This window comes from Callorhinus ursinus, unplaced genomic scaffold (genome assembly GCF_003265705.2).
Source record: "Callorhinus ursinus isolate GAN/ISIS: 27379988/994484 unplaced genomic scaffold, GSC_fseal_2.0 scaffold40, whole genome shotgun sequence".
NCBI classification, from domain to species: domain Eukaryota; kingdom Metazoa; phylum Chordata; class Mammalia; order Carnivora; family Otariidae; genus Callorhinus; species Callorhinus ursinus.
In genome coordinates, this window is record NW_027397102.1 from 11,887,603 (window position 1) to 11,899,818 (window position 12,216).

At 34.7% G+C, this 12,216-nt stretch overlaps 1 protein-coding gene across 5 annotated transcripts in view; it reads right to left on the bottom strand.

Annotated features, from left to right (window-relative positions):
• Positions 1-12,216, bottom strand: part of CHM (CHM Rab escort protein) — a 208,851-nt gene that overhangs the window by 185,263 nt on the left and 11,372 nt on the right. For all 5 annotated transcript variants that reach the window (XR_012374805.1, XM_025878809.2, XM_025878733.2 and 2 more), the window contains exon 2: positions 580-646. Coding sequence is in view for 4 of the 5 variants with exons in the window: in XM_025878809.2 (XP_025734594.1) it covers positions 580-646 (67 nt within the window). In the remaining variant the exon portion in view is untranslated. The remainder of the gene's footprint in view (positions 1-579; positions 647-12,216) is intronic.

Genomic DNA, 12,216 nt, shown 5'->3' on the forward strand with positions numbered 1-12,216 from the left:
TACAATAGTACATACAGGTTGTATACACCCTCACAGTTATGTAAGAAAAAAAGCAAGTGTGGGGCGCCTGGGTGGCTCAGAAGTTAAGCGTCTGCCTTTGGCTCGGGTCGTAGTCCCAGGGTCCTGGGATCGAGCCCCGCATCGGGCTCCCTGCTTTGCGGGAAGCCTGCTTCTCCCTCTCCCATTCCCCCTGCTTGTGTTCCCTCTCTTACTGTCTCTCTCTGTCAAATAAATAAATTAAAAAAAAAATCTAAAAAAAGAAAGAAAAAGAAAAAAGCAAGTGTGACGTTTCCAAATTTTTTACATAATTATCACTTAACAAAATCACTCATGAGAAAAAATTATGCTACATTTGGTTAATTCTCAAAGAAAAAGGTCACTATTTCACAAACTAGAATTATAAAACTTGTATTTTATATGTTTCACATATTTTGGTGAAAATTAAACAATTCCAATCATTTTTCTAACTTGGCTTATACATGACATATATAGACATATATATACATACATGCGTATTGAAATTGAAATTCTGCACAGAGATATTTAGGAAGTATTAAATATTACCACTGATAAACTTACGAATCAACATGCAGAACCCTCTGGCCACTTCTTGAACATGCAGCTGCAATGATGGATTCAGGCAAACCTATAAAAACACACACCTATTATCACTCAGAATGTAGAAAAAAATATATAGAGAGAAATATTACACAAATAGTTCAATGCATGCCATCACTGCATAAAAAGGTTTATCAAAGGAGGCTCATCCTTGTATTCAAACTTCTAACATTTATACTATTATACCATTGGATATTTGTTAAATGTACACTACTTATCCTAAAATTCTATTATGTGGAGATTTTTTTAAATCAAGCACTTAAAATCTTTTTATATGCAAATTTCCAAAATGAGCAACTTTCAAAATATTATTCATATAGCACTGTTATTTAGTAGCTGTGCTCACATACTAGCTCATCTCATTTTCCAAACTGCACTGACAGTGAAGCATCATCAGCACAGAAATGAAATACTGAGGGGCAAATATGTTAATTTGTTGCCCGATGCTTTAACATTTTTTCCTATTGTTGAAATTTGAATCCAAATCTAACTCCAAAGCCATCCAGTGCCTATGAGGGGGAATGGCATATATTTTTCAGTTTAAGCAATAGGTTAGGTAGTTTTTTTAAAAAAGAGGCCATTTACAAGACACATTATCTCACTTTCTGGTTAATACAGCAGTTTGAAAACAACATTAGTGTTCTAGAATCAAATCGAGCCACACCATAAAGTGGGTTATCATAAAGGAAATATATGAGTACTAACAAAAAAAATCACAAATTACCAAAGAATGATTTAATAACCTAAAAATTTCAGATGTTAACCACAGTTAATACACTATATTATACATTCAAGACTGTTCCATAACTTTTTATTGTAAAATCTACTATTTCAGTAGAAACTATTAAGAATCATTTATATCAGTCAGACAAAGCATGTTTTGAAAGTTGACTGCAATTCTGTGGTACTACCACCGACTCTTTCACTATAATGAAGCACCTTGATCCTCTTGGATTTTTATGTAGTAGAAAAGAAACAGCACAATTTTTTTTTTTTGTCAAGGATTTAAACTACACACTAAGCATCAAGGATTTCAAGAAAAGAGTTATCTTCCTTATGTAAAAAGCAATAGGCATATGGAAGCAATTGACACAATCTAGCTGAAAACCACATTAAACACAAGCTCCAGCCGCATTCACAGAAGAACTAGAGTTTTCCAGTGGTGACTACTGTGGGTGTATAGCGTTTGGTTCAAAAACAAAGTTCTGACTCAATGTACTGAAGACAGCCATTAAATATTAATTATTGGAAATAAGCCATCATAAACTTTCAACTTTAACTTCAGATAATTCAAAGAAAAAACACAGTAAGAATTTGTGGTGTAGAAGGAACTAGGAGAAAGGAAGTTTTGTTTTTTTTGAAAGTTTTAAATAGTTAAGCATACTTAATTCTTCAGTCAAAACTGTATTGTTCTAATGTCTTTTATCTTAAGATTATCTGAACTTTTTACACCTAAAAAAATAACTCTCATTAATGAAATGCAGTCACTATGGTACTTTAAAAGCTGCCAAACATCACAGTTAAAAAGGACAACAGGAAAGAAATATTCGGGAAGTAGAATTAGTATGTTAAAGCATATAATAATGACAGCATTAATAATATACCACCAAACATTAGTACAGGGCTTTATGGTTCACAGTATCTTTTCATATACATCACCTCATTTATTCCTCATTATAATCCTGGGAGGCAGGCATTATTATCCGTGTGAGAAAATGGGATGAGAAAGATTAAATAACTTGCCAAAGATCAAGTAATTCATTAATTTGATATTTCAAATTCAATTACCATGGTAAATCCACTCTCTCAACTTGGACATGAATCTGAGAATGAGGATTCAAGGGAAGGACAGCAGCATAAGGAAATGAGTATGGTCTCAATCAGACAGACCTAGGCTTGAATTAATTTTGCTGCTTAACTAGCTATGTGACCTCACACAAGTCACTTGCCATCTTGAGCTTTTGTTTCTTCATCCACCAATGGGAATACCGCCATTTACCTCATAGGACCATTAAGTTGTTGGAGGGTACTTGCTCTATAAAAACTACCTACTTTTATTATTGTTCAGCAAGATACTTTAGAAGCAATACATTTTCATCTAAATACTACTCCAAACATACATCTACTTTTACTAGATGCCAACTCCAATGGCAAGCAACAACAAAATTACTCTTCTATTTGGCTCTATTAGCTCTGACTCTGGATAGGCAAATATGCATGTGGTTATTTCCATGGCTGCAATGAACAGTCAGAGGTCATGTCTCTGGCTGACAAAGCAAAACCAAGGACAGATTTCAATACTGAACATGGTTTGAGTCCAAATACAGAACACCAAAATAACTACCATTTGTGTTTTCCCTTAATACTTCTATCCAGACACTCCCCATTAGTTTGTGAAATTGATAGGCTGTTTCTACATTAAATGGCAAGGGCCTATTATCTTCATGCTTAGAGAGATTAACAGACTAATAATACAGTTGGTAATGTCTTCCCACATCTCACATTTCTTCCCACCCATTTAATAAACACTGAGTTAGTTCCTTGAACAGAGGACGCATGTAGTAGATCTTCCATAAATATCTGTTGAAGGAAAGAAAAAAAGAAAGAGAAAATGGGGAAAGGGAAGATAGAGAAGAATGAAGCAGACTTTGACAGGTGGTGAGAAAAAAATAGGATAAGGTTAAGACAATTACTAGCCTAAAAGAACTCAGAGTCTAAAAAATAAGAATTTAAAGGGATTGGGACACCTGGGTGGCTCAGTCAGTTAAGCATCTGCCTTCAGCTCAGTTCATGATCCCAGGGTCCTAGGATCCAGTCCGCATCAGGCTCCTTGCTCAGCGGGGAGCCTGCTCTGCCTGCTGCTCCCCCTGCTTGTGCGCATTCTCTCTCTCTGACAAATAAATAAAATCTTAAAAAAAAAAGAATTTAAAGGGATTAAAATAATAATTAAAACTATTATAGGAACACAATGGAAAGATGCATTCCCTCTGTGGAGCAGTCACTGAAAGCTCCAAAAGCAGAGGACACTAGCTGCGTCTTTCAAGATCTGTAATTAACACAACTGAAGAGTAGAGAAGGAAAAGGTGAAAGAAAAAAAAGGAAAGTGGAAGGGAGTATTCCTGGCAAAGGGTGAAGGGAGAACAAAAGGTGATGTTCAAAAAAGAGTATCTGGAGCCAAATTGGAGTCTGAACTTGGAACCTGTAAGCAACAGGGAATCTTGAAAGGATTTTAGCCAGAACAGCATGGTTAAATCAGTATTTCAGAAAAAAAAAACAATTCTAGTTAACAGCATGAAGGATGAACTTGTATAAAATTGGAGCTTTAAGTTTCAGGGGTTTTTTCTTAATTATTGTATAGGAAAAGTTAACATATTTAAACTTGTTGGTCTTATCGATAATTTAGCAAAGTAAAATAACTGCTTGTTTTGTTTAAATTCATATTTATAAGCTCTATTTTAATAGCATTTAAACCCTTGACTGATTTAAAAATGAAACCTTTAACATTTGGCACCATAAAATGTGAACTACTTCTGAATCATTACTCAAATTCACACAATGTCCTGTGAGGCCTTTATACAAAACATATATAAGCTTACAGTGAATTACATAGTCTCTCCCACAAGGAAAAGCCAAACATGAGTTAGAAACAGATAACCTAAATCAGGGTCAAATCACAAAGCATTACACTGGAAACACACTGTAAAATATGTGAGTACAAATATATAAGCACAATGTTTTCAACTACAATATGGGACTAATAATATATCTATCTCACAGGAATGTAGGGAAGAATAGGTACAAAGTAATATAAAACATCTTACACAGGGCCTCCTAGCATGTCACTGACATTCAATAAATACTGGTTCTGTTCCCTTCTCTTCTAACCCCTTCAATAAGATTAGTTATTTGAAGATTTTATTTATTTATTTGAGAGAGAGAGAATGAGAGAGAGCACGAGAGGGAAGAGGGTCAGAGGGAGAAGCAGACTCCCTGCTGAGCAGGGAGCCCGATGCGGGACTCGATCCCGGGACTCCAGGATCATGACCTGAGCCGAAGGCAGTCGCTTAACCAACTGAGCCACCCAGGCGCCCCAAGATTAGTTATTTGAAGAGGAAAAAAAAAATCACTTGTTTACTTAAGTTATCTTCAAAGATGTAAAAATTTAAAAGTTTTTGAAAAGAAGTCCATTAGCCTTTTCTATATGTACATTACAGGCTTTTTCTATATGTTCACTAAAGAAGTTCATCCAGGGCGCCTGGGTGGCTCAGTCGTTAAGCGTCTGCCTTCGGCTCAGGTCATGATCTCAGGGTCCTGGGATCGAGTCCCACATCGGGCTCCTTGCTCCGCAGGAAGCCTGCTTCTCCCTCTCCCACTCCCCCTGCTTGTGTTCCTGCTCTCGCTGTCTCTCTCTCTCTGTCAAATAAATAAATAAAATCTTTAAAAAAAAAAAAAAAAGAAGTTCATCCAACACTTAGTATTATTTAAACATTCCATATTATTAAATATGGTTATTAAATTCATTTGTGAGGCCGTATCAAATAACTCTGCCAAAAGATTGTAGGAAAAATATCTAATTCTGATTCAAGACAAACACCTTTTACTGGCAAGTCATTTTTATCAAACCACACAAGTTTTAAGTATTAAATTAGCATTTCATAAGTTTGTAATGGGGGAAATTAAGGTTTGTTACTTCATGTCTTTTTCAGTTGAGATTCTGTATAAAGTTGACAGCTAGAAAAAATACATTAAAAGCTTATGGAACATTATATGATCATATACACAAACACGTGTAGTCCCAAATTTCTGCAATTTTCTAAAACCTGTCTAGATAAGATATAGATGTTTCATTCTCAAATGAAGGAGCCAGGCTAAAATCAGAACCAAACGTATGAAATTAGTATTTTCAAGAATCTTATCTAAAATATTTTATAGGAACAAAACCATTATTCATTCATTTTCAAAATTCCCTTTTAATCCAAGTCCTTAATGTTGAACTTCATCTTTTACAACTATAAAATTTAAGTTAGTTCTCTATGATCTATTCTTAAAATTGTATTAGTGTCTGGAATTGATTTTTCCTGATGCTATACTTACATAAGATAAACATAAAATAAAATACTTACACCACTCCCAGCATATTGAACAATAAATAATAGATTCTCCTGACAGAACTTTGATGACCTGGCAAGGCCCAAGTGCTTTCAGCCGAAATCATATGAAACCATAAATCACTCTTTATTTTATAGAACATTTCAAAATGGATCCCTGCTTTCTACCTTGAAAGTCATTTCATGCGTTATTTATAACCAGTGAAGACCAGAATGGAAAGAAAATTACATAGAACTAGAAAATTTACTGATATAACTATTTTTTATAAAGAATAACTTTTTTTAGGAAAAAATATAGAACTACTGTACTGGCAAGGAAAAATCTGTGGGCATGACAAGCTTTTAGAGAGCCACATTCCTTACTACTTAACCTTATGTACAGACCTTCCACACCATCATAAAAAAGCACAAACAACATTAGGTACATAACTGACTAAACTGAGCAATGCAAAAGTAAAACCACATGCTTAACTCACATAGCAGCCACTCAAATAAATGACATCACATAATTAAACGGAAATTGAATTTCAACCCAGGTTCAAGTAGTTTTGTTCATTCCCATTAAATTCTAATTAAAAGTTTATATCTTTTATTTATTTTTTAGCGGTTACCTGAAAAAGAGAAAAAAGTGCCAGTGAAGCAGCCCAAGGAACTACCAAGAAGTACAGATAAAAATAGTTCTTAAATTGACAACTATTTTAATTCACTACGACTCATATGAAATGCTGAACATATTAGTAAGTACTAATGGAGTATCTATGGATTTCTTCATGGGAGAAAATAGTTATTAATATCTATGTAATTTTTAGAACTTTACAAAAGTATATTATCCATTAAATATTAATTTACAAAGTTTATGCCAATTTTTTTTAAATTCAATATAGTATAGCTCTGAGTGTTAAACAGTAAGAACACTGTTCCAATATTCAGAGTACTGAACTGAACATCCAGAAAACTGGATTCTTGTTTTCAGATTTATACTAAATAGTTGGAAATCATTTAACCTCTTTGGAATTCAGCTTCCTTATAAATATCCTTATAGATAAAATGAAGGGCTTGAAATAAATGGCCCATAAGTTTTGTGACAAGATCTCAAAGGTGAATGTTTTTTTTTTTTTTAAGATTTTATTTATTTATTTATTTGAGAGAGTGAGAATGGAGAGAGAGAGCACATGAGAGGGGGGAGGGTCAGAGGGAGAAGCAGACTCCCTGAGCAGGGAGCCCGATGCGGGACTCGATCCTGAGACTCCAGGATCATGACCTGAGTGGAAGGCAGTTGCTTAACCAACTGAACCACCCAGGCGGCCTCAAAGGTGAATGTTAAAGGTGATCAACAACTTGGCCTCTGTTCTTGGGCGAATAACTTGAACTTAAAAAATAAAAACAGAACTCTAGGAAGATGATATTAGCAGCAAAGTTGTTGAATCTCCCCCAAGATTCCCATAAAGATAGTGTAACCAAAATATCAAAACCAAACACCTAGGGGCAACATTTATAACAAAGATAAGTGACAAAATACGATGAACTCCAAAATACAAGTGGATCATTACAAATCATCAATAGCTATAAGATCCACATGTTATCAGAAAGAATCCATAAGAAAATAAGGGAAGACAAATTTGTGACAGTCCTGAAAGCCAAAGAAACCCAAAATTGCTATTAAGTATTCACTGGAAACTTAGCAGGCCATTTGAGAACAGTAGCAGCAATTGCGAGGAATTTTTCAGGCTCCAACCTATGGAGCCTGAAAAGGAACCCCTGGGAGTGCTAGAATGGTGGGGATGTGTGGGAGGTGGAGTTGGGCCCTATAATCTTAAGGAAACTAATGAAGCAAACTCTCCATATAGATAAATCCCTGAACTGAGGAGTAACTTGGGAATCTAATCCAAAGTCAGCAGGACAGGAAAATTGGGGCAAAGGAAAGAGAAGCTCCATACAAAACTAGGAGAGGATAACACAGCCAGCAGATCTCAGGCTACATTTATTTTATTACTTTGTGAAAACAAAAAAAGAGAGATCTAAAACAGTGATGTTAGAAAAGCTATCCTGACCCACACTCCCCATTTAAAAGCACATAGAAAAATTCCACTTAAAAATGAGCAACACAAAAAGATCACGGTTGAATCCTATGCAATGTACAGGTAAAAAAAAAAAAAATACAGGAAAAAGGAGTGAAATAATATCCCAAAAGACAATGAAATAAAGCATGCCAGAAAGACATGCTCACAAATTAGATAAAAACTGTAACATAGGGACGCCTGGGTGGCTCAGTGATTAGGCATCTGCCTTCAGCTCAGGTCGTGATCCCAGGGTCCTAGGATTGAGTCCCGCCCATCAGGCTCCCTGCTCAGCAGGGAGTCTGCTTCTCCCTCTGCCTGCCGCTCCCCCCCTGCTTGTGCTCTCTATCTCTGACAAATAAATAAATAAAAATCTTAAAAAAAAACTATAACCTAACTATGGTAATAGAAGCTAAAAAAAGTAATGTAAGAAAATAATAGAAGCTCTGAAAGAACATAAATCAAAATTAGAAAAACTCAGAAGTATGATTAGAGAATAGTAACATTTGAAAAGAGCAAAATAACTCAAGAAGAAATTAAAGAAAAAATCATTTCAGAAATAAAAATTAAGCTAGAAAGACCACTAGAGCAAAGAAACACAATGGATACATGCCTTAGGAAAAACTGAAGATGCAAACAAGGGCATAAAGGTACTGAAGTTATGTTTAAAAAAAGAGGCCTTATCTTTTACATATACATTGAAATATTTACACATAGAATATGATATCTTGAATTTACTTAAAAATAATTTAGGGCTGGATAGTGAAATGAGAAGATGGGGGGTACAGAGAACACAAGATGGTCCATAAATGGATAACTGTTGAAACTGGGAGATTAGTACATGGGGGTTATTTTAGTCTATTTTTTATGTTTGAAATTTTCCATAATAAAAAGTTTTAAAAATAAAACTTAATACCAAATTTTGGACAGCTAATGAAAGTTGGGGACTCTACCAAATAAATAGTCTCTTGGAAAGCAGAGATTTAGTATTGTTTTTACCTACATAGAGAAAAATGTATCAACTCAAATTCTCTTAATGAAAGTTTTACTAAGTAATGTAAATATTTGCTGAAGACTTATGGGATAAGGAAATGAAATAAGCAGATTCCATTACAATTAATTTTAACTTACTTTTCATTACACTAATATTTCTGTTTTATCAATTTAAGTGACTAAAATGATCTTTTCACAGCAAAGATTATCCCAAGTGAGCTCCCTTCAGACATAATAATATTTAACTTGTGAAGAAAAAAGTTTCTTTGTTCAGCACATATCTTATTTTTGTGCCACAGAAATGAAATTTATATTACCTATAAAGCTATGAGACTAAACAGATGAAAGACTGTATACTCATTCCAAGAATGTTATAATCATGAAACAACCTTCTTCCCTTATTTAAAATCTTATCATGAAATCTACTTTTTTAAAAAAATATTATCTATTTTAATATTAATACTTTAATAATATTTAATACTTTTTATTAATATTTTAATAGTATTTTTTAAAGTATTATACCAACAAATTGAACAACATGGAAGAAAGCGATAAATTTCTAGAAACATATAAACTACCAAAACTGAAACAGGAATAGAAAATTTGAAAAAACCAATAACCAGCAAAGAAATTGAGTTAATTGTCAAAAAAATCCTAACAGGGCGCCTGGGTGGCTCAGATAGTTAAGCGTCTGCCTTCGGCTCAGGTCATGATCCCAGCGTCCTGGGATCGAGTCCCACATCGGGCTCCCTGCTCCTTGCGAGCCTGCTTCTCCCTCTGCCTCTCTCTCTGTCTCTCTCTCTGTCTCTCATGAATAAGTAAATAAAATCTTTAAAAAAAAAAAAATCCGAACAAACAAAAATCCAGGACCAGATGGCTTCAAAGCAAATTCTACCAAACATTTAAAGAAGAGTTAATACCCATTCTTCTTAAACTATTCCAAAAAACAGAAAAGGAAAGAAAACTCCCAAAGTCATTCTACGAGGCCAACATTACCCTGATAACAAAACCAGATAAAGAACAACAAATACAGGCCAATATCTCTGATAAACACAGATGCAAAAATCTTCAACATAATGTTACTAAACCAAATTCAACAATATATTAGAAAAATCATTAATCAAAGATCAAGTCAGATTTATTCCTGGGGTGCCAGTGTGGTTCAATATCTGCAAATCAATCAATGTGATACATCACATCAATAAGAGAAAGAATAAAAACCACATGATTATTTCAATAGATGCAGAAAAAGCACTTGACAAAGTACATCCATTCATGATAAAAACCCTCAACAAAGTAGGTCTAGAAGCAACATACCTCAACATAATAAAGGTTATATATGAAAAACTCACAGCTAACAACAGCCTTAATGGGGAAAAAGTAAGAGCTTTTCCAGTAAGGTCAGGAAGAAGACAAAGAGGTCCACTCTCACCACTTGTATTTAACACAGAACTGGAAGTCCTAGCCACAGCACTCAGACAACAAAAATAAAAAGGCATCCAAATAAGAAAGAAGTAAACTCTCACTATCTGCAGATGACATGAAATATATATATAGTTTCATGTATATATATATATACATATATATATATATATAATCCTAAGGACTCCACCAAAAATCTGCAAGAACTGATAAACAAATTCAGTAAAGTCACAAGACATAAAATCAATGTACAAAAATCTGCTACATTTCTACATATGAATAATGAAGAAAGAGAAAGAGAAATTAAGAAAACAATTCCATTTACAATTGCTCCCAGGTCAAAGATACCTAGAAATAAATTTAACCAAAGAAGTGAAGACCTATTGAAAACTGTAAGACACTGATGAAAGAAATTCAAGACAACACAAAGAAATGAAGACATTCCATGCACACGGACTGGAAGAACAAATATTATTAAAATGTCTATACTACCCAAAGCAATCTACACATTTAATGCAATCTCTTCAAAATACGACCAGCATTTTTCAGAGCTAGAACAAACCTAAAATTTGTATGGAACCACAAAAGACTCCAAATAGCCAAAGCAACCTTGAAAAAGAAAAGCAACTCGAGGCATCACAATTCTGGACTTCAAGTTCTATAACAAAGCTATAGTAGTCAAAACAGCATAGTACGGGCACAAATATCACATAAAGACACACAGATCAGTGGAACAGACTAGAGAACCCAGAAATGAACCCTAACTATATGGTCAACTAATCTTTGACAAAGCAGGAAAGAATATCCAGTGGGAAAAAGACAGTCTCTTCAATAAATGGTGCTGGGATAACTGGACTGCCACATGCAAAAGAATGAAACTGGACCACTGTACCCATACACACAAGTAAATTCAAAATGGATGAAAGACCTAAACGTGAGACCTGAAACCATGAAAATCCTAGAGGGGAATGCAGGCAGTAACTTCTTTGACATCGGCTGTAGCAAGTTTTTCTAGATAGGTCTCCCAAGGCAAGGGAAACAAAAGCAAAAATAAACTATTGAGTGTACATCAAAATAAAAAGCTTCTGCACAGCAAAGAAAACAATCAATAAAACTAAAAGGCAACCTATGGAATGGGAGAAGATATCTGCAAATGACATATCCAATAAAGGGTTAGTATCCAAACTATATAAGGAACCTAAAAACTCAACATCCAAAAAACCCAAATAATCTAATTAGAAAATGGGCAGAAAACGTACAGACATTTCTTCAAAGAAGATATACAAATGACCAACGGACACAAGAAAAGATGCTCAGCATCACTTATTATCAGGAAAATGCAAATCAAAAGTACAAAAGTACAATGTGGTATCACCTCACACCACTCAGAATGGCTAAAATCAACAAGACAAGAAACAACAGGTGTTGGCGAGGATATGGAGAAAGGGAAACCCGCCTGCATTGTTGGTGGGAATGCAAACTGGTGCAGCCACTCCGGAAAACAGTATGGAGTTTCCTCAAAAAGTTAAATATACAATGACCCTATGATCCAGCAATGCTCTACTGGGTATTTACCAAAAAAAATACAAATACACCAATTCAAAGGGATACATGCATCCCTATGCTTATTGCAGCATTATTTACAAGAGCCAAGATACGGAAGCAGCCAAATGATGCACACACACATACACACACATATATACATACATATGTATACACACAATGGAATATTACTCAACCACAAATAAGAATGAAATATTGCCATTTGCAAAGACATGGATGAAGCAAGAGAGTATAATGCAAGGTAGAAAAGTCAGGGAAAGAGAAATACCACATGATTTCACTCATTTGTGAAATTTAAGAAACAAAACAAATGAGCAAGGAGAAAATAAAAGAGACAAACCAGGAGACAAACTCTTAACTATAGAGAACAAAGGGATAGTTACCAGAGAGGAGCTCATGTGTGCACTCTCACTCTCTCTCTCTCCCTCCCCCCTTCTTCTTCCCTTCACCACCCC